This window comes from Petromyzon marinus, chromosome 85 (assembly GCF_048934315.1).
Source record: "Petromyzon marinus isolate PM22_M1 ecotype Great Lakes invasive population chromosome 85, UKy_Petmar_22M1.pri1.0, whole genome shotgun sequence".
NCBI lineage: Eukaryota > Metazoa > Chordata > Hyperoartia > Petromyzontiformes > Petromyzontidae > Petromyzon > Petromyzon marinus.
Window position 1 is genome coordinate 6,827,734 of NC_133750.1, and position 24,515 is coordinate 6,852,248.

General features: G+C 52.0%; 1 protein-coding gene across 1 annotated transcript in view; it reads left to right on the forward strand.

Moving 5' to 3' along the window:
* Nucleotides 1–24,515, forward strand: part of LOC142907943 (transmembrane 6 superfamily member 1-like) — a 76,417-nt gene that overhangs the window by 17,860 nt on the left and 34,042 nt on the right. The window contains exons 7-8 of the mRNA XM_076057956.1: nucleotides 4,994–5,083; nucleotides 13,991–14,083. Coding sequence (XP_075914071.1) covers nucleotides 4,994–5,083; nucleotides 13,991–14,083 — 183 coding nt within the window. The remainder of the gene's footprint in view (nucleotides 1–4,993; nucleotides 5,084–13,990; nucleotides 14,084–24,515) is intronic.

Genomic DNA, 24,515 nt, shown 5'->3' on the forward strand with positions numbered 1-24,515 from the left:
TGATGATGGTGATGATGCTGATGATGTTGATGATGCTGGTGATGATGTTGATGATGATGGTGATGATGGTGATGATGATGGTGATGATGATGGTGATGATGATGGTGATGATGGTGGTGATGATGATGATGGTGATCATGCTGATGATGATGGAGATGATGATGGTGATGATGATGGTGATGATGATGGTGATGATGATGGTGATGATGATGGTGATGATGATGGAGATGATGATGGTGATGATGATGGTGATGATGTTGATGATGTTGATGATGCTGATGGTGATGATGGTGATGATGTTGATGATGCTGATGGTGATGGTGATCATGGTGATGATGATGTTGATGATGGTGATGATGCTGATGCTGATGATGATGGTGATGATGCTGATGGTGATGATGCTGATGATGATCGTGATGATGGTGATGATGGTGATGATGATGGTGATGATGTTGATGATGGTGATGATGCTGATGATGATGGTGATGATGGTGATGATGCTGATGATGATGATGGTGATGATGTTGATGATGGTGATGATGATGATGATGGTGATGATGATGGTGATGTTGATGATGATGGTGGTGATGATGATGGTGATGATGTTGATGATGCTGATGATGATGGTGACGGTGATGATGGTGATCATGCTGATGGTGGTGATGGTGGTGGTGGTGATCATGGTGGTGATCATGGTGATGGTGGTGGTGATCATGGTGGTGATCATGGTAATGATGATGATGCTGATGATGATGTTGATGATGGTGATGATGATGCTGATGGTGATGTTGATGATGGTGATGGTGGTGGTGATCATGGTGGTGATCATGATGGTGATCATGGTGATGGTGATGATGGTGGTGGTGATGATGGTCATGATGGTGATGGTGGTGGTGATGATGATGGTGGTGGTGATGATGGTCATGATGGTGATGGTGGTGATGATGATGGTGGTGGTGATGATGTTGATGATGTTGATGGCGATGATGATGGTGGTGGTGATGGTGATGATGATGGCGATGATGTTGATGATGATGATGGTGATGATGTTGATGATGTTGATGGTGATGGCGATGATGATGCTGGTGATGAACTGAGTTAACTCTCTCCCCCAGGTGGCGCGTCCACTCTCCGAACGCCCAGGGGATTGCCTCTTGTGATGTTGATGATGTTGATGATGGTGGTGATGATGTTGATGGTGGTGATGGTGATGATGATGGTGATGATGATGGTGATGATGATGGTGATGTTGATGGTGATGATGATGGTGATGATGCTGGTGATGTTGATGATGATGGTGATGATGGTGGTGATGATTGTGATGATGGTGGTGATGATGTTGATGATGCTGGTGATGTTGATGATGGCGATGATGATGCTGGTGATGAACTGAGTCAACTCTCTCCCCCAGGTGACGCGTCCACTCTCCGAACGCCCAGGGGATTGCCTCTTGTGATGTTGATGATGTTGATGATGATGGTGATGATGGTGGTGATGATTGTGATGATGGTGGTGATGATGTTGATGATGCTGGTGATGTTGATGATGGCGATGATGATGCTGGTGATGAACTGAGTTAACTCTCTCCCCCAGGTGACGCGTCCACTCTCCGAACGCCCAGGGGATTGCCTCTTGTGATGTTGATGATGTTGATGATGATGGTGATGATGGTGGTGATGATTGTGATGATGGTGGTGATGATGTTGATGATGCTGGTGATGTTGATGATGGCGATGATGATGCTGGTGATGACCTGAGTTAACTCTCTCTCCCAGGTGACGCGTCCACTCTCCGAACGCCCAGGGGATTGCCTCTTGTGATGTTGATGATGTTGATGATGATGGTGATGATGGTGGTGATGATTGTGATGATGGTGGTGATGATGTTGATGATGCTGGTGATGTTGATGATGGCGATGATGATGCTGGTGATGAACTGAGTCAACTCTCTCCCCCAGGTGACGCGTCCACTCTCCGAACGCCCAGGGGATTGCCTCTTGTGATGTTGATGATGTTGATGATGATGGTGATGATGGTGGTGATGATTGTGATGATGGTGGTGATGATGGTGATGATGCTGGTGATGATGGTGATGATGATGGTGATGATGATGGTGATGATGTTGATGATGTTGATGATGATGATGGTGATGATGCTGATGGTGATGATGTTGATGATGTTGATGATGCTGATGATGATGGTGATCATGATGATGATGGTGATGATGGTGATGATGATGATGGTGATGTTGATGGTGATGATGTTGTTGTTGTTGATGATGGCGATGATGATGCTGGTGATGAACTGAGTCAACTCTCTCCCCCAGGTGACGCGTCCACTCTCCGAACGCCCAGGGGATTGCCTCTTGTGATGTTGATGATGTTGATGATGATGGTGATGATGGTGGTGATGATTGTGATGATGGTGGTGATGATGATGTTGATGATGTTGATGGCGATGATGATGCTGGTGATGAACTGAGTCAACTCTCTCCCCCAGGTGACGCGTCCACTCTCCGAACGCCCAGGGGATTGCCTCTTGTGATGTTGATGATGTTGATGATGATGGTGATGATGGTGGTGATGATTGTGATGATGGTGGTGATGATGTTGATGGTGATGATGGTGATGATGGTGATGATGGTGGTGATGATGATGATGTTGATGATGTTGATGATGTTGATGGCGATGATGATGCTGGTGATGAACTGAGTTAACTCTCTCCCCCAGGTGACGCGTCCACTCTCTGAACGCCCAGGGGATTGCCTCTTGTGATGTTGATGATGTTGATGATGATGGTGATGATGGTGGTGATGATTGTGATGATGGTGGTGATGATGTTGATGATGATGGTGATGATGGTGGTGATGATTGTGATGATGGTGGTGATGATGTTGATGGTGATGATGGTGATGATGGTGATGATGATGGTGATGATGATGATGGTGATGATGATGGTGATGTTGATGGTGATGATGATGGTGATGATGATGGTGATGATGGTGATGATGGTGATGATGCTGGTGATGTTGATGATGGCGATGATGATGCTGGTGATGAACTGAGTTAACTCTCTCCCCCAGGTGACGCGTCCACTCTCCGAACGCCCAGGGGATTGCCTCTTGTGATGTTGATGATGTTGATGATGATGGTGATGATGGTGGTGATGATTGTGATGATGGTGGTGATGATGTTGATGATGCTGGTGATGTTGATGATGGCGATGATGATGCTGGTGATGAGCTGAGTCAACTCTCTCCCCCAGGTGACGCGTCCACTCTCCGAACGCCCAGGGGATTGCCTCTTGTGATGTTGATGATGTTGATGATGATGGTGATGATGGTGGTGATGATTGTGATGATGGTGGTGATGATGTTGATGGTGATGATGGTGATGATGGTGATGATGGTGGTGATGATGATGGTGATGATGTTGATGATGTTGATGATGTTGATGGCGATGATGATGCTGGTGATGAACTGAGTTAACTCTCTCCCCCAGGTGACACGTCCACTCTCTGAACGCCCAGGGGATTGCCTCTTGTGATGTTGATGATGTTGATGATGATGGTGATGATGGTAGTGATGATTGTGATGATGGTGGTGATGATGTTGATGATGCTGGTGATGTTGATGATGGCGATGATGATGCTGGTGATGAACTGAGTCAACTCTCTCCCCCAGGTGACGCGTCCACTCTCCGAACGCCCAGGGGATTGCCTCTTGTGATGTTGATGATGTTGATGATGATGGTGATGATGGTGGTGATGATTGTGATGATGGTGGTGATGATGTTGATGGTGATGATGGTGATGATGGTGGCGATGATGATGCTGGTGATGAACTGAGTCAACTCTCTCCCCCAGGTGACGCGTCCACTCTCCGAACGCCCAGGGGATTGCCTCTTGTGATGTTGATGATGTTGATGATGATGGTGATGATGGTGGTGATGATTGTGATGATGGTGGTGATGATGTTGATGATGCTGGTGATGTTGATGATGGCGATGATGATGCTGGTGATGAACTGAGTCAACTCTCTCCCCCAGGTGACACGTCCACTCTCCGAACGCTCAGGGGATTGCCTCTTGTGATGTTGATGATGTTGATGATGATGGTGATGATGGTGGTGATGATTGTGATGATGGTGGTGATGATGTTGATGGTGATGATGGTGATGATGATGTTGATGGCGATGATGATGCTGGTGATGAACTGAGTCAACTCTCTCCCCCAGGTGACGCGTCCACTCTCCGAACGCCCAGGGGATTGCCTCTTGTGATGTTGATGATGTTGATGATGATGATGTTGATGATGATGCTGGTGATGAACTGAGTCAACTCTCTCCCCCAGGTGACGCGTCCACTCTCCGAACGCCCAGGGGATTGCCTCTTGTGATGTTGATGATGTTGATGATGATGGTGATGATGGTGGTGATGATTGTGATGATGGTGGTGATGATGGTGATGTTGATGATGGCGATGATGATGCTGGTGATGACCTGAGTCAACTCTCTCCCCCAGGTGACGCGTCCACTCTCCGAACGCCCAGGGGATTGCCTCTTGTGATGTTGATGATGTTGATGATGATGGTGATGATGGTGGTGATGATTGTGATGATGGTGGTGATGATGTTGATGATGCTGGTGATGTTGATGATGGCGATGATGATGCTGGTGATGAACTGAGTCAACTCTCTCCCCCAGGTGACGCGTCCACTCTCCGAACGCCCAGGGGATTGCCTCTTGTGATGTTGATGATGTTGATGATGATGGTGGTGATGATTGTGATGATGGTGGTGATGATGATGCTGGTGATGTTGATGATGGCGATGATGATGCTGGTGATGACCTGAGTCAACTCTCTCCCCCAGGTGACACGTCCACTCTCCGAACGCCCAGGGGATTGCCTCTTGTGATGTTGATGATGTTGATGATGTTGATGATGTTGATGGCGATGATGATGCTGGTGATGAACTGAGTGAACTCTCTCCCCCAGGTGACACGTCCACTCTCCGAACGCCCAGGGGATTGCCTCTTCTGCGTCTATCTCCTCTTCGCCACAGCCTTCTGCCTCTTCAGAGGACTCGTGAGTGGCGGACACACAGAGAGACACGCGGGGAGAGAGACACGGGGACACAGAGAGACACGTGGGGAGAGAGAGACACGTGGGGACACAGAGAGACACGGGGAGAGAGAGAGACACGGGGAGAGAGAGACACGGGGAGAGAGAGACACGGGGACACAGAGAGACACGGGGACACAGAGAGACACGTGGGGAGAGAGAGAGAGACACGGGGGGAGAGAGACACAGAGAGACACGGGGAGAGAGAGACACGTGGGGAGAGAGAGACACGGGGAGAGAGAGACACAGAGAGACACGGGGAGAGAGAGACACGGGGAGAGAGAGACACAGAGAGACACGGGGAGAGAGAGACACGGGGAGAGAGAGACACGGGGACACAGAGAGACACGGGGAGAGAGAGACACGTGGGGAGAGAGTGACACGTGGGGAGAGAGAGACACAGAGAGACACCGGGAGAGAGAGACACGGGGAGAGAGATACACGGGGAGAGAGAGACACAGAGAGACACGTGGGGAGAGAGAGACACGGGGACACAGAGAGACACGGAGACACAGAGAGACACGTGGGGAAAGAGAGAGAGAGACACGTGGGGAGAGAGAGACACGGGGACACAGAGAGACACGGGGAGGGAGAGGCACAGAGAGACACGTGGGGAGAGAGAGAGAGACACGGGGAGAGAGACACGTTGGGGGAGAGAGAGACAGAGAGTCACGGGGAGAGAGAGAGACGGGGAGAGAGAGACACGTGGGGAGAGAGAGACACAGGGAGAGAGAGACACGGGGAGAGAGAGAGACACGGGGAGAGAGAGACACGTGGGGAGAGAGACACGGGGAGAGACACATGGGGAGAGAGATACACGGGGAGAGAGAGACAGGGGGAGAGAGACAGGGGGACACAGAGAGACACGCGGAGAGAGAGACACGGGGAGAGAGAGATACGGGGAGAGAGAGACACGGGGAGAGAGAGACACGTGGGGAGAGAGAGACACAGGGAGAGAGAGACACGGGGAGAGAGAGAGACACGGGGAGAGAGAGACACGTGGGGAGAGAGACACGGGGAGAGACACATGGGGAGAGAGATACACGGGGAGAGAGAGACAGGGGGAGAGAGACACGGGGACACAGAGAGACACGCGGAGAGAGAGACACGGGGAGAGAGAGATACGGGGAGAGAGAGACACGGGGAGAGAGAGACACGGGGAGAGAGAGACACGGGGAGAGAGAGACACGGGGAGAGAGAGACACGGGGAGAGAGAGACACGGGGAGAGAGAGAGACATGGGGAGAGAGACACGGGGACACAGAGAGACACGCGGAGAGAGAGACACGGGGAGAGAGAGATACGGGGAGAGAGAGACACGGGGAGAGAGAGAGACACGGGGAGAGAGAGACACGGGGAGAGATACGGGGAGAGAGAGACACGGGGAGAGAGAGACACGTGGGGAGAGAGAGACACGGGGACAGAGAGACACGGGGTGAGAGAGACACGGGGACACAGAGAGACACGGGGAGAGAGAGACACGGGGAGAGAGAGACACGGGGAGAGAGAGACACAGGGAGAGAGAGACACGGGGAGAGAGAGACACGTGGGGAGAGAGAGACACGTGGGGAGAGAGAGACACGGGCACACAGAGAGACACGGGGGAGAGAGACACGGGAGAGAGAGAGACACGGGGACACAGAGAGACACGGGGAGAGAGACACGGGGAGAGAGAGACACGGGGAGAGAGAGACACGTGGGGAGAGAGACACGGGGAGAGAGAGACACGGGGAGAGAGAGACACGGGGAGAGACACGGGGAGAGAGAGACACGGGGAGAGAGAGACACGGGGAGAGAGACACGGGGACACAGAGAGACACGGGGACACAGAGAGACACGGGGACACAGAGAGACACGTGGGGAGAGAGACACGGGGAGAGAGAGACACGGGGAGAGAGAGACACGGGGAGAGAGACACGTGGGGAGAGAGAGACACGGGGAGAGAGAGACACGGGGAGAGAGAGACACGGGGAGAGAGAGACACGTGGGGAGAGAGAGACACGGGGACAGAGAGACACGGGGTGAGAGAGACACGGGGACACAGAGAGACACGGGGAGAGAGAGACACGGGGAGAGAGAGACACGGGGGGAGAGAGAGACACGGGGACAGAGAGACACGTGGGGAGAGAGAGACACGGGGAGAGAGACACGGGGAGAGAGAGACACGGGGAGAGAGAGAGACACGGGGAGAGAGAGACACGGGGAGAGAGAGAGATAGACACGGGGAGAGAGACACGGGGAGAGACACGGGGACAGAGAGACACGGGGAGAGAGACACGGGGAGAGAGACACGCGGAGAGAGACACGGGGAGAGACACGGGGAGAGAGAGACACGGGGAGAGAGAGACACGGGGAGATAGAGACACGGGGAGAGAGAGACACGGGGAGAGAGAGACACGATGAGAGAGAGAGACACGGGGAGAGAGACACGGGGAGAGAGAGACACGTGGGGAGAGAGACACGGGGAGAGAGAGGGAGACAGAGGGAGACACGGGGAGAGAGAGACACGGGGAGAGAGAGAGACACGGGGAGAGAGAGACACGGGGAGAGAGAGAGACACGGGGAGAGAGAGACACGGGGAGAGAGAGACACGGGGAGAGAGAGAGACACGGGGAGAGAGAGAGACACGGGGAGAGAGAGAGACACGGGGAGAGAGAGACACGGGGAGAGAGAGACACGGGGAGAGAGAGTCACGGGGAGAGAGAGACACGGGGAGAGAGACACGGGGAGAGAGAGGGAGACAGAGGGAGACACGGGGAGAGAGAGACACGGGGAGAGAGAGAGAGACACGGGGAGAGAGAGACACGGGGAGAGAGAGAGACACGGGGAGAGAGAGACACCGGGAGAGAGAGACTCGTGGAGACAGAGGGAGACAGACAAACATCGACACGGATACTGACACACACACAGACACACGGAGTGACACAGATACACACAGAGACACACACAGAGACACACACACAGACACACACAGAGACACACACAGACACACACACAGACACACACACAGACACACACACACAGACACACACCCAGAGACACACACAGACACAGAGACACACACAAAGACGCACACAGAGACACACACAGAGACACACACACACACACCCAGACACACAGACACATAGACACACAGAGACACACACAGACACAGACACATAGACACAGACACACACAGAGACACAGACACACACAGACACATAGACATAGACACACACAGAGACATAGACAGAGACACACAGAGACACACACAGAGACACACAGAGACACACACACACACCCAGACACACAGACACATAGACACACAGAGACACACACAGACACAGACACACACAGACACATAGACACCGACACACACACAGACACACACACAGACACACACACAGACACACACACAGACACACACACAGACAGACACACAGACACACACATACACACACAGACACAGACAGAGACACACATACAGACACACACACAGAGACACACACACAGACACACACAGAGACACACACAGAGACCCATACACACACCCAGACGCACAGACACATAGGCACACAGAGACACACACAGACACAGACACACACAGAGACACACAGACACAGACACACACAGAGACACACAGACACACGCACAGACACACACACAGACACACACACAGAACACACACACAGAACACACACACAGACACACACACAGACACACACATACACACACACTGACACAGACAGAGACACAGACAGAGACACACACATACAGACACACACACACAGAGACACACACGGACACACACAGAGACACACAGACACACACGGAGACACACACGGACACACACAGACACACACAGAGACACACAGACATACACACAGACATACACAGAGACACACACACAGACATACACAGAGACACACAGACACACACACACGCATAGACACACAGACTTACACAGAGATACACACAGAGACACACACAGAGACACACACAGACACACACACAGACACACACACAGACACACACAGACACACAGAGACGCACACACAGACACACAGACACACAGAGACACACAGACACACACACAGAGACACACAGACACGCAGACACACACAGAGACACAGACATACACAGAGACACACAGACACACACAGAGACACACAGACACAAACAGAGACACACAGAGACACACAGACATACACACAGACATACACACAGACATACACAGAGACACACACAGAGACACACAGACACACACACAGAGACACACAGACATACACAGAGACACACACAGAGACACACAGAGACACACAGACACACACAGAGACACACAGACACACACACAGACACACACAGTCACACACACAGTCACACACACACACTCAGACACACACAGACACACACAGAGACACACACAGACACACTCAGACACACACAGACACGCAGAGACACACACAGAGACACACACAGAGACACACACACAGACAACAACAACAACAACAACCGCCATTCGCCAATAAGTGGCGGTGACGTCACCACGACACACACAGAGACACACAGAGACATACAGAGACACACAGACACACACACACACAGACACAAACACACACAGACACACACAGAGATACACACACTGACACACACAGAGACACACACACACAGACACACACAGACAGACACACACAGACACACACACACATACAGACACACACAGACACACACAGATACACATACAGAGACACACACACAGACACACACACAGAGACACAGACACACACACACAGAGACACAGACACACACACGCAGAAACACACACACACAGACACACACAGACACAGACACACACAGACACACACACAGACACACACAGACAGACACACACATACACAGACACACACAGACACACACACACAGACACACACAGACACACACACATACACACACACAGACACACACAGACACAGACACACACACAGACACACACAGACACAGACACACACAGACACACAGACACAGACACACACACACACAGACACACACACACAGACACACACACACAGACACAGACAGACACACACAGACACACACAGACACACACAGACACACACACACAGACACACAGACACAGACACACACACAGACACACACACACACACAGAGACACACAGAGACACACAGACACACACAGACACACAGAGACACACAGAGACACACACACAGACACACGTAGAGTCGGAGAGACACACAAAGTCTAAACCTGTGTCTCCCCCGTGTCTCCCCGTGTCTCCCCGTGTCTGCCCTGTGTCTCCCCGTGTCTCCCCCGTGTCTCTCTCGTGTCTCCCTCGTGTCTCCCCCGTGTCTCCCCCGTGTCTCCCCCGTGTCTCCCCGTGTCTCCCCGTGTCTCTCCCGTGTCTCCCCGTGTCTCCCCGTGTCTCTCCCGTGTCTCCCCGTGTCTCCCCGTGTCTCTCCCCGTGTCTCCCCCGTGTCTCCCCCGTGTCTCCCCGTGTCTCCCCGGTGTCTCCCCGTGTCTCCCCGTGTCTCTCCCCGTGTCTCCCCTTGTCTCCCCGTGTCTCTCCCCGTGTCTCTCCCCGTGTCTCCCCGTGTCTCCCCGTGTCTCCCCCGTGTCTCCCCGTGACTCCCCGTGTCTCCCCCGTGTCTCCCCGTGTCTCCCCCGTGTCTCCCCGTGTCTCCCTCGTGTCTCCCTCGTGTCTCCCTCGTGTCTCTTCCCGTGTCTCCCCCTTGTCTCCCCGTGTCTCCCCCGTGTCTCCCCGTGTCTCCCCCGTGTCTCCTCGTGTCTCCCCCGTGTCTCCGCGTGTCTGCCCGTGTCTCCCCGTGTCTCCCCGTGTCTCCCCGTGTCTCACCGTGTCTCTCCCCCGTGTCTCCCCGTGTCTCCCCCGTGTCTCCCCCGTGTCTCCCCGTGTCTCCCCCGTGTCTCCTCGTGTCTCCCCCGTGTCTCCGCGTGTCTGCCCGTGTCTCCCCGTGTCTCCCCGTGTCTCACCGTGTCTCTCCCCCGTGTCTCCCCGTGTCTCCCCGTGTCTCCCCCGTGTCTCCCCCGTGTCTCCCCCGTGTCTCCCCGTGTCTCCCCGTGTCTTCCCGTATCTCTCCCCCGTGTCTCCCCCGTGTCTCCCCGTGTCTACCCCGTGTCTCCCCGTGTCTCCCCGTGTCTCCCCCGTGTCTCCCCGTGTCTCCCCGTGTCTCTCCCGTGTCTCTCCCCGTGTCTCCCCCGTGTCTCCCCGTGTCTCCCCGTGTCTCACCGTGTCTCCCCGTGTCTCCCGCTGTCTCACCGTGTCTCCCCGTGTCTCCCCGTGTCTCTCCCCCGTGTCTCCCCGTGTCTCCCCGTGTCTCCCCCGTGTCTCCCCCGTGTCTCCCCGTGTCTCCCCCGTGTCTCACCGTGTCTCACCGTGTCTGCCCCTTGTCTCCCCGTGTCTCTCCCCGTGTCTCTCCCCCGTGTCTCCCCGTGTCTCCCCGTGTCTCACCGCGTCTCCCCGTGTCTCCCCGTGTCTCCCTGTGTCTCCCCGTGTCTCCCCGTGTCTCCCCATGTCTCTCCCCGTGTCTCCCCGTGTCTGCCCCGTGTCTTCCCCGTGTCTCCCCCGTGTCTCTCCCCGTGTCTCACCGTGTCTCCCCGTGTCTCCCCGTGTCTCTCCCCCGTGTCTCCCCGTGTCTCCCCCGTGTCTCTCCCCGTGTCTCTCCCCCGTGTCTCCCCGTGTCTCTCCCCGTGTCTCCCCGTGTCTCCCCGTGTCTCCCCGTGTCTCTCCCCCGTGTCTCCCCCGTGTCTCCCCGTGTCTCCCCGTGTCTCCCCCGTCTCTCCCCTGTGTCTCCCCCGTGTCTCTCCCCCGTGTCTCCCCGTGTCTCACCGCGTCTCCCCGTGTCTCCCCGTGTCTCCCCGTGTCTCCCCGTGTCTCTCCCTCGTGTCTCCCCGTGTCTCCCCGTGTCTCCCCGTGTCTCCCCGTGTCTCTCCCCGTGTCTCTCCCCCGTGTCTCCCCGTGTCTCTCCCCCGTGTCTCCCCGTGTCTCTCCCCGTGTCTCCCCGTGTCTCCCCGTGTCTCACCGTGTCTCCCCGTGTCTCCCCGTGTCTCCCCGTGTCTCCCCCTGTCTCACCGTGTCTCCCCGTGTCTCCCCGTGTCTCTCCCCCGTGTCTCCCCGTGTCTCCCCGTGTCTCCCCGTGTCTCCCCCGTGTCTCCCCCGTGTCTCACCGTGTCTCACCGTGTCTGCCCCTTGTCTCCCCGTGTCTCTCCCCGTGTCTCTCCCCCGTGTCTCCCCGTGTCTCCCCGTGTCTCACCGCGTCTCCCCGTGTCTCCCCGTGTCTCCCCCGTGTCTCACCGTGTCTCACCGTGTCTGCCCCTTGTCTCCCCGTGTCTCTCCCCGTATCTCTCCCCCGTGTCTCCCCGTGTCTCCCCGTGTCTCACCGCGTCTCCCCGTGTCTCCCCGTGTCTCCCTGTGTCTCCCCGTGTCTCCCCGTGTCTCCCCATGTCTCTCCCCGTGTCTCCCCGTGTCTGCCCCGTGTCTCCTCCGTGTCTCCCCCGTGTCTCTCCCCGTGTCTCTCCCCCGTGTCTCACCGTGTCTCCCCCGTGTCTCACCGTGTCTCACCGTGTCTCTCCCCGTGTCTCACCGTGTCTCTCCCCGTGTCTCCCCGTGTCTGCCCCGTGTCTCCCCCGTGTCTCCCCCGTGTCTCCCCCGTGTCTCCCCCGTGTCTCTCCCCGTGTCTCACCGTGTCTCCCCGTGTCTCCCCGTGTCTCTCCCCCGTGTCTCCCCGTGTCTCCCCCGTGTCTCCCCGTGTCTCCCCGTGTCTCTCCCCGTGTCTCTCCCCCGTGTCTCTCCCCGTGTCTCCCCCCGTGTCTCCCCCGTGTCTCCCCGTGTCTCCCCCGTGTCTCCCCCGTGTCTCCCCCGTGTCTCCCCCGTGTCTCCCCGTGTCTCCCCGTGTCTCCCCCGTCTCTCCCCTGTGTCTCCCCCGTGTCTCTCCCCCGTGTCTCCCCGTGTCTCCCCGTGTCTCACCGCGTCTCCCCGTGTCTCCCCGTGTCTCCCCGTGTCTCTCCCCCGTGTCTCCCCGTGTCTCCCCCGTGTCTCCCCGTGTCTCCCCCGTGTCTCCCCGTGTCTCCCCCGTGTCTCACCCGTGTCTCCCCGTGTCTCCCCGTGTCTCTCCCCCCCGTGTCTCACCGTGTCTCCCCGTGTCTCCCCCGTGTCTCCCCGTGTCTCACCGTGTCTCCCCGTGTCTCTCCCGTGTCTCCCCGTGTCTCCCCGTGTCTCCCCCGTGTCTCCCCGTGTCTCCCCCGTGTCTCCCGCCATGTCTCCCCGTGTCTCCCCCGTGTCTCCCCGTGTCTCCCCGTGTCTCCCCCGTGTCTCCCCGTGTCTCCCCCGTGTCTCCCGCCATGTCTCCCCGTGTCTCCCCCGTGTCTCCCCGTGTCTCCCCGTGTCTCCCCCGTGTCTCCCGCCATGTCTCCCCGTGTCTCACCGTGTCTCCCCGTGTCTCCCCGTGTCTCTCCCCCGTGTCTCCCCGTGTCTCTCCCCCGTGTCTCCCCGTGTCTCTCCCCCGTGTCTCCCCGTGTCTCCCCGTGTCTCCCCGTGTCTCCCCATGTCTCCCCGTCTCTCCCCCGTGTCTCCCCGTGTCTCCCCGTGTCTCCCCGTGTCTCCCCGTGTCTCCCCCGTGTCTCCCCGTGTCTCCCCCGTGTCTCCCGCCGTGTCTCCCCGTGTCTCCCCCGTGTCTCCCCGTGTCTCCCCGTGTCTCTCCCCCGTGTCTCCCCGTGTCTCTCCCCCGTGTCTCCCCGTGTCTCTCCCCCGTGTCTCCCCGTGTCTCCCCGTGTCTCCCCTTGTCTCCCCATGTCTCCCCGTCTCTCCCCCGTGTCTCCCCGTGTCTCACCGTGTCTCCCCGTGTCTCCCCGTGTCTCCAGGTGTCTCTACAATGTCCTCAGTCGATTTGCTTTGACTACCTCCATCTGTACGAGCCCTATCTCAGGGACCCTACAGCCTACCCCAAAGTTCAGGTGAGGTGCCACTCATTAACACTGAACCCTATTAACACAGGACCCTATTAACCCTATTAACACTGAACCCTATTAACACTGTTAACACTGAACCCTATTAACACTGGACCCTATTAACACTGAACCCTATTAATCCTATTAACACTGAACCCTATTAACACTATTAACACTGGACCCTATTAACACTGAACCCTATTAACACTGAACCCTAGTAACACTGGACCCTATTAACCCTGTTAACACAGGACCCTATTAACACTGTTAACACTGAACCCTATTAACACTGTTAACACTGAACCATATTAACACTGGACCCTATTAACCCTGAACCCTATTAACACTGGACCCTATTAACCCTGAACCCTATTAACACTGGACCCTATTAACACTGGACCCTATTAACCCTATTAACACTGAACCCTATTAACACTGTTAACACTGGACCCTATTAACACAAACCCTATTAACCATATTAACACTGAACCCTATTAACACTGGACCCTATTAACACTGAACCCTATTAACACTGAACCCTATTAACACTGAACCCTATTAACACTGGACCCTATTAACCCTATTAACACTGAACCCTAGTAACACTGGACCCTATTAACACTATTAACACTGGACCCTACTAACACAGAACCCTATTAACACTGAACCCTATTAACACTGAACCCTATTAACACTGTTAACACTGAACCCTATTAACACTGAACCCTATTAACACTATTAACACTGAACCCTATTAACACTGGACCCTATTAACCCTATTAACACTGAACCCTAGTAACACTGGACCCTATTAACACTGAACCCTATTAACACTATTAACACTGGACCCTATTAACACAACCCTATTAACAATGAACCCTATTAACCCTGAACCCTATTAACACTGGACCCTATTAACACTATTAACACTAAACCCTATTAACACTGAACCCTATTAATACAAACCCTATTAACACTATTAACACTGAACCCTATTAACACTGGACCCTATTAATCCTATTAACACTGAACCCTAGTAACACTGGACCCTATTAACCCTGTTAACACTGAACCCTATTAACACTGGACCCTATTAACACTGTTAACACTGGACCCTATTAACACTGAACCCTATTAACACTGTTAACACTGGACCCTATTAACACTGAACCATATTAACACTGGACCCTATTAACACTATTAACACTGAACCCTACTAACACAGAACCCTATTAACACTGGAGCCTATTAAACACTTTAATACTGAACCCTATTAACACTGGACCCTATTAACACTATTAACACTGAACCCTACTAACACAGAACCCTATTAACACTGGAGCCTATTAAACACTTTAATACTGAACCCTATTAACACTGGACCCTATTAACACTATTAACACTGAACCCTATTAACACTGAACCCTATTAACACTGGACCCTATTAACCCTATTAACACTAAACCCTATTAACACTGGACCCTATTATCCCTGTTAACACTGAACCCTATTAACACTGAATCCTATTAACACTGGACCCTATTAACACTATTAACACTGGACCCTGTTAACACTGAACCCTATTAACACTGAACCCTATTAACACTGGACCCTATTAACCCTATTAACACTGAACCCTATTAACACTGTTAACACTGAACCCTATTAACACTGAACCCTATTAACCCTATTAACACTGAACGCTATTAACACTATTAACACTGAACCCTATTAACACTGGACCCTATTAACCCTATTAACACTGAACCCTAGTAACACTGGACCCTATTAACACTATTAACCCTGGACCATATTAACACCCTATTAACCCTATTAACACTGACCCCTATTAACACTGGACCCTATTAACCCTATTAACACTGAACCCTATTAACACTGTTAACACTGAACCCTATTAACACTGAACCCTATTGACACTATTAACACTGAACCCTATTAACACTGGACCCTATTAACCCTATTAACACTGAACCCTAGTAACACTGGACCCTATTAACACTATTAACACTGGACCATATTAACACTGAACCCTATTAACACTGGACCCTATTAACACTGAACCCTATTAACACTGGACCCTATTAACCCTATTAACACTGAACCCTAGTAACACTGAACCCTATTAACACTGAACCCTATTAACACTGAACCCTATTAACCCTATTAACACTGAACGCTATTAACACTATTAACACTGAACCCTATTAACACTGGACCCTATTAACCCTATTAACACTGAACCCTAGTAACACTGGACCCTATTAACACTATTAACCCTGGACCATATTAACACCCTATTAACCCTATTAACACTGACCCCTATTAACACTGGACCCTATTAACCCTATTAACACTGAACCCTATTAACACTGTTAACACTGAACCCTATTAACACTGAACCCTATTAACACTATTAACACTGAACCCTATTAACACTAGACCCTATTAACCCTATTAACACTGAACCCTAGTAACACTGGACCCTATTAACACTATTAACACTGGACCATATTAACACTGAACCCTATTAACACTGGACCCTATTAACACTGAACCCTATTAACACTGGACCCTATTAACCCTATTAACACTGAACCCTAGTAACACTGAACCCTATTAACACTGAACCCTATTAAAACTGAACCCTATTAACCCTATTAACACTGAACCCTATTAACCCTATTAACACTGAACCCTATTAACACTGTTAACACTGGACCCTACTAACACAGAACCCTATTAACACTATTAACACTGAACCCTATTAACACTGAACCCTATTAACACTATTAACACTGAACCCTATTAACACTGAACCCTATTAACACTATTAACACTGAACCCTATTAACACTGAACCCTATTAACACTATTGACACTGGACCCTATTAACCCTATTAACACTATTAACACTGAACCCTATTAACACAAACCCTATTAACACTATTAACACTGAACCCTATTAACACTGGACCCTATTAACCCTATTAACACTGAACCCTAGTAACACTGGACCCTATTAACACTATTAACACTGGACCATATTAACACTGAACCCTATTAACACTGGACCCTATTAACACTGAACCCTATTAACACTGGACCCTATTAACCCTATTAACACTGAACCCTAGTAACACTGAACCCTATTAACACTGAACCCTATTAAAACTGAACCCTATTAACCCTATTAACACTGAACCCTATTAACCCTATTAACACTGAACCCTATTAACACTGAACCCTATTAACACTATTAACACTGGACCCTACTAACACAGAACCCTATTAACACTATTAACACTGAACCCTATTAACACTGAACCCTATTAACACTATTAACACTGAACCCTATTAACACTGAACCCTATTAACACTATTAACACTGAACCCTATTAACACTGAACCCTATTAACACTATTGACACTGGACCCTATTAACCCTATTAACACTATTAACACTGAACCCTATTAACACAAACCCTATTAACACTATTAACACTGAACCCTATTAACACTGGACCCTATTGACACTGAACCCTATTAACCCTATTAACACTGAACCCTACTAACACTGGACCCTATTATCCCTGTTAACACTGAACCCTATTAACACGAACCCTATTAACCCTATTAACACTGAACCCTATTAACCCTATTAACACTGAACCCTATTAACACTGAACCCTATTATCCCTGTTAACACTGAACCCTATTAAAACTGAACCCTATTAACCCTATTAACACTGAACGCTATTAACCCTATTAACACTGAACCCTATTAACACTGGACCCTATTATCCCTGTTAACACTGAACCCTATTAACACTGAACCCTATTAACCCTATTAACACTGGACCCTATTAACACTGAACCCTGTTAACACCGAACCCTATTAACACTATTAACACTGAACCCTATTAACACTGAACCATATTAACACTGTTAACACTGAACCCTATTAACACTGAACCCTATTAACCCTATTAACACTGAACCCTATTAACCCTATTAAAACTAAACCCTATTAACACTGGACCCTATGATGGTGAACGTGGTGAACGTGTCTCTGTGTGTGTGGTAGATGCTGGTGAACGTGTCTCTGTGTGTGCAGTAGATGTTGGTGAACGTGTCTCTGTGTGTGCGGTAGATGTTGGTGAACGTGTCTCTGTGTGTGCGGTAGATGCTGGTGAACGTGTCTCTGTGTGTGCGGTAGATGCTGGTGAATGTGTCTCTGTGTGTGCGGTAGATGTTGGTGAACGTGTCTCTGTGTGTGTGGTAGATGTTGGTGAACGTGTCTCTGTGTGTGCGGTAGATGCTGGTGTACGTGTCTCTGTGTGTGCGGTAGATGCTGGTGAACGTGGTGAACGTGTCTCTGTGTGTGCGGTAGATGCTGGTGAACGTGGTGAACGTGTCTCTGTGTGTATGCTGGTGAACGTGGTGAACGTGTCTCTGTGTGTATGCTGGTGCACGTGGTGAACGTGTCTCTGTGTGTGCGGTAGATGCTGGTGAACGTGTCTCTGTGTGTGCGGTAGATGCTGGTGAACGTGTCTCTGTGTGTGCGGTAGATGTTGGTGAACGTGTCTCTGTGTGTGCGGTAGATGCTGGTGAACGTGTCTCTGTGTGTGCGGTAGATGTTGGTGAACATGGTGAACGTGTCTCTGTGTGTGCGGTAGATGCCGGTGAACGTGTCTCTGTGTGTGCGGTAGATGTTGGTGAACGTGTCTCTGTGTGTGCGGTAGATGTTGGTGAACGTGTCTCTGTGTGTGCGGTAGATGCTGGTGAACGTGTCTCTGTGTGTGCGTTAGATGCTGGTGAACGTGTCTCTGTGTGTATGATGGTGAACGTGTCTCTGTGTGTGCGGTAGATGTTGGTGAACGTGTCTCTGCGTGTGCGGTAAATGCTGGTGAACGTGTCTCTGTGTGTGTGGTAGATGCTGGTGAACGTGTCTCTGTGTGTATGCTGGTGAACGTGTCTCTGTGTGTGCGGTAGATGCTGGTGAACGTGTCTCTGTGTGTGCGGTAGATGTTGGTGAACGTGTCTCTGTGTGTGCGGTAGTAGCTGGTGAACGTGTCTCTGTGTGTGCGGTAGATGTTGGTGAACGTGTCTCTGTTTGTATGCTGGTGAACGTGTCTCTGTGTGTGCGGTAGATGTTGGTGAACGTGTCTCTGTGTGTGCGGTAGATGCTGGTGAACGTGTCTCTGTGTGTGCGGTAGATGCTGGTGAACGTGTCTCTGTGTGTGCGGTAGATGCTGGTGAACGTGTCTCTGTGTGTGCGGTAGATGATGGTGAACGTGTCTCTGTGTGTATGCGGGTGAACGTGTCTCTGTGTGTGCAGTAGATGCTGGTGAACGTGTCTCTGTGTGTATGCTGGTGAACGTGTCTCTGTGTGTGCGGTAGATGTTGGTGAACGTGTCTCTGTGTGTGCGGTAGATGCTGGTGTACGTGTCTCTGTGTGTGCGGTAGATGTTGGTGAACGTGGTGTACGTGTCTCTGTGTGTGCGGTAGATGCTGGTGAACGTGTCTCTGTGTGTGCGGTAGATGCTGGTGAACGTGTCTCTGGGTGTGCGGTAGATGTTAGTGAACGTGTCTTTGTGTGTATGCTGGTGAACGTGGTGTACGTGTCTTTGTGTGTGCGGTAGATGCTGGTGAACGTGTCTCTGTGTGTGCGGTAGATGATGGTGAACGTGTCTCTGTGTGTATGCTGGTGAACGTGTCTCTGTGTGTGCGGTAGATGCTGGTGAACATGTTGTACGTGTCTCTGTGTGTGCGGTAGATGCTGGTGAACGTGTCTCTGTGTGTATGCTGGTGAACGTGTCTCTGTGTGTGCGGTAGATGCTGGTGAACGTGGTGTACGTGTCTCTGTGTGTGCGGTAGATGATGGTGTACGTGTCTCTGTGTGTGCGGTAGATGCTGGTGAACGTGGTGTACGTGTCTCTGTGTGTGCGGTAGATGCTGGTGAACGTGTCTCTGTGTGTATGCTGGTGAACGTGTCTCTGTGTGTGCGGTAGATGCTGGTGAACGTGTCTCTGTGTGTGCGGTAGATGCTGGTGAACGTGTCACTGTGTGTGCGGTAGATGCTGGTGAACGTGTCTCTGTGTGTGCGGTAGATGCTGGTGAACGTGTCTCTGTGTGTGCGGTAGATGTTGGTGAACATGTTGTACGTGTCTCTGTGTGTGCGGTAGATGCTGGTGAACATGTTGTACGTGTCTCTGTGTGTGCGGTAGATGCTGGTGAACATGTTGTACGTGTCTCTGTGTGTGCGGTAGATGCTGGTGAACATGTTGTACGTGTCTCTGTGTGTGTGGTAGATGTTGGTGAACATGTTGTACGTGTCTCTGTGTGTGCGGTAGATGCTGGTGAACATGTTGTACGTGTCTCTGTGTGTGCGGTAGATGCTGGTGAACGTGGTGAACGTGTCTCTGTGTGTGCGGTAGATGCTGGTGAACATGTTGTACGTGTCTGTGTGTGTGCGGTAGATGCTGGTGAACGTGTCTCTGTGTGTGCGGTAGATGCTGGTGAACGTGTCTCTGTGTGTGCGGTAGATGCTGGTGAACATGGTGTATGTGTCTCTGTGTGTGCGGTAGATGCTGGTGAACATGGTGAACGTGTCTCTGTGTGTGCGGTAGATGCTGGTGAACATGTTGTACGTGTCTCTGTGTGTGCGGTAGATGCTGGTGAACGTGTCTCTGTGTGTGCAGTAGATGCTGGTGAACGTGTCTCTGTGTGTGCGGTAGATGCTGGTGAACATGTTGTACGTGTCTCTGTGTGTGTGGTAGATGCTGGTGAACGTGTCTCTGTGTGTATGCTGGTGAACGTGTCTCTGTGTGTGCGGTAGATGCTGGTGAACGTGGTGTACGTGTCTCTGTGTGTGCGGTAGATGCTGGTGAACATGTTGTACGTGTCTCTGTGTGTGCGGTAGATGCTGGTGAACATGTTGTACGTGTCTCTGTGTGTGCGGTAGATGCTGTTGAACGTGGTGTACGTGTCTCTGTGTGTGCGGTAGATGCTGGTGAACGTGTCTCTGTGTGTATGCTGGTGAACGTGTCTCTGTGTGTGCGGTAGATGCTGGTGAACATGTTGTACGTGTCTCTGTGTGTGCGGTAGATGCTGATGAACGTGGTGAACGTGTCTCTGTGTGTGCGGTAGATGATGGTGAACGTGTCTCTGTGTGCGGTAGATGATGGTGAACGTGTCTCTGTGTGTGCGGTAGATGCTGGTGAACGTGTCTCTGTGCGTATGCTGGTGAACGTGTCTCTGTGTGTGCGGTAGATGATGGTGTACGTGTCTCTGTGTGCGGTAGATGATGGTGAACGTGTCTCTGTGTGTGCGGTAGATGCTGGTGAACGTGTCTCTGTGTGTATGCTGGTGAACGTGTCTCTGTGTGTGCGGTAGATGCTGGTGTACGTGTCTCTGTGTGTGCGGTAGATGCTGGTGAACATGGTGAACGTGTCTCTGTGTGTGCGGTAGATGCTGTTGAACATGTTGTACGTGTCTCTGTGTGTGCAGTAGATGCTGGTGAACATGTTGTACGTGTCTCTGTGTGTGCGGTAGATGCTGGTGAACATGTTGTACATGTCTCTGTGTGTGTGGTAGATGTTGGTGAACGTGTCTCTGTGTGTGCGGTAGATGCTGGTGAACATGTTGTACGTGTCTCTGTGTGTGTGGTAGATGCTGGTGAACGTGTCTCTGTGTGTGCAGTAGATGTTGGTGAACGTGTCTCTGTGTGTGCGGTAGATGTTGGTGAACGTGTCTCCCTGTGTGCGGTAGATGCTGGTGAACGTGTCTCTGTGTGTGCGGTAGATGCTGGTGAATGTGTCTCTGTGTGTGCGGTAGATGTTGGTGAACGTGTCTCTGTGTGTGTGGTAGATGTTGGTGAACGTGTCTCTGTGTGTGCGGTAGATGCTGGTGTACGTGTCTCTGTGTGTGCGGTAGATGCTGGTGAACGTGGTGAACGTGTCTCTGTGTGTGCGGTAGATGCTGGTGAACGTGGTGAACGTGTCTCTGTGTGTATGCTGGTGAACGTGGTGAACGTGTCTCTGTGTGTATGCTGGTGCACGTGGTGAACGTGTCTCTGTGTGTGCGGTAGATGCTGGTGAACGTGTCTCTGTGTGTGCGGTAGATGCTGGTGAACGTGTCTCTGTGTGTGCGGTAGATGTTGGTGAACGTGTCTCTGTGTGTGCGGTAGATGCTGGTGAACGTGTCTCTGTGTGTGCGGTAGATGTTGGTGAACATGGTGAACGTGTCTCTGTGTGTGCGGTAGATGCCGGTGAACGTGTCTCTGTGTGTGCGGTAGATGTTGGTGAACGTGTCTCTGTGTGTGCGGTAGATGTTGGTGAACGTGTCTCTGTGTGTGCGGTAGATGCTGGTGAACGTGTCTCTGTGTGTGCGTTAGATGCTGGTGAACGTGTCTCTGTGTGTATGATGGTGAACGTGTCTCTGTGTGTGCGGTAGATGTTGGTGAACGTGTCTCTGCGTGTGCGGTAAATGCTGGTGAACGTGTCTCTGTGTGTGTGGTAGATGCTGGTGAACGTGTCTCTGTGTGTGCGGTAGATGTTGGTGAACGTGTCTCTGTGTGTGCGGTAGATGCTGGTGAACGTGTCTTTGTGTGTGCGGTAGATGCTGGTGAACGTGTCTCTGTGTGTGCGGTAGATGTTGATGAACGTGTCTCTGTGTGTATGCTGGTGAACGTGGTGTACGTGTCTTTGTGTGTGCGGTAGATGCTGGTGAACGTGTCTCTGTGTGTGCGGTAGATGCTGGTGAACGTGTCTCTGTGTGTATGCTGGTGTATGTGTCTCTGTGTGTGCGGTAGATGATGGTGAACGTGTCTCTGTGTGTATGCTGGTGAACGTGTCTCTGTGTGTGCGGTAGATGCTGGTGAACATGTTGTACGTGTCTCTGTGTGTGCGGTAGATGCTGGTGAACGTGTCTCTGTGTGTGCGGTAGATGCTGGTGAACGTGGTGTACGTGTCTCTGTGTGTGCGGTAGATGATGGTGTACGTGTCTCTGTGTGTGCGGTAGATGCTGGTGAACGTGGTGTACGTGTCTCTGTGTGTGCGGTAGATGCTGGTGAACGTGTCTCTGTGTGTATGCTGGTGAACGTGTCTCTGTGTGTGCGGTAGATGCTGGTGAACGTGTCTCTGTGTGTGCGGTAGATGCTGGTGAACGTGTCACTGTGTGTGCGGTAGATGCTGGTGAACGTGTCTCTGTGTGTGCGGTAGATGCTGGTGAACGTGTCTCTGTGTGTGCGGTAGATGTTGGTGAACATGTTGTACGTGTCTCTGTGTGTGCGGTAGATGCTGGTGAACATGTTGTACGTGTCTCTGTGTGTGCGGTAGATGCTGGTGAACATGTTGTACGTGTCTCTGTGTGTGCGGTAGATGCTGGTGAACATGTTGTACGTGTCTCTGTGTGTGCGGTAGATGCTGGTGAACATGTTGTACGTGTCTCTGTGTGTGTGGTAGATGTTGGTGAACATGTTGTACGTGTCTCTGTGTGTGCGGTAGATGCTGGTGAACATGTTGTACGTGTCTCTGTGTGTGCGGTAGATGCTGGTGAACGTGGTGAACGTGTCTCTGTGTGTGCGGTAGATGCTGGTGAACATGTTGTACGTGTCTGTGTGTGTGCGGTAGATGCTGGTGAACGTGTCTCTGTGTGTGCGGTAGATGCTAGGGAACGTGTCTCTGTGTGTGCGGTAGATGCTGGTGAACATGGTGTATGTGTCTCTGTGTGTGCGGTAGATGCTGGTGAACATGGTGAACGTGTCTCTGTGTGTGCGGTAGATGCTGGTGAACATGTTGTACGTGTCTCTGTGTGTGCGGTAGATGCTGGTGAACATGTTGTACGTGTCTCTGTGTGTGCGGTAGATGCTGGTGAACGTGTTGTACGTGTCTCTGTGTGTGCGGTAGATGCTGGTGAACGTGTTGTACGTGTTTCTGTGTGTGCGGTAGATGCTGGTGAACGTGGTATACGTGTCTCTGTGTGTGCGGTAGATGCTGGTGAACGTGTCTCTGTGTGTGCAGTAGATGCTGGTGAACGTGTCTCTGTGTGTGCGGTAGATGCTGGTGAACATGTTGTACGTGTCTGTGTGTGTGTGGTAGATGCTGGTGAACGTGTCTCTGTGTGTATGCTGGTGAACGTGTCTCTGTGTGTGCGGTAGATGCTGGTGAACGTGGTGTACGTGTCTCTGTGTGTGCGGTAGATGCTGGTGAACATGTTGTACGTGTCTCTGTGTGTGCGGTAGATGCTGGTGAACATGTTGTACGTGTCTCTGTGTGTGCGGTAGATGCTGTTGAACGTGGTGTACGTGTCTCTGTGTGTGCGGTAGATGCTGGTGAACGTGTCTCTGTGTGTATGCTGGTGAACGTGTCTCTGTGTGTGCGGTAGATGCTGGTGAACATGTTGTACGTGTCTCTGTGT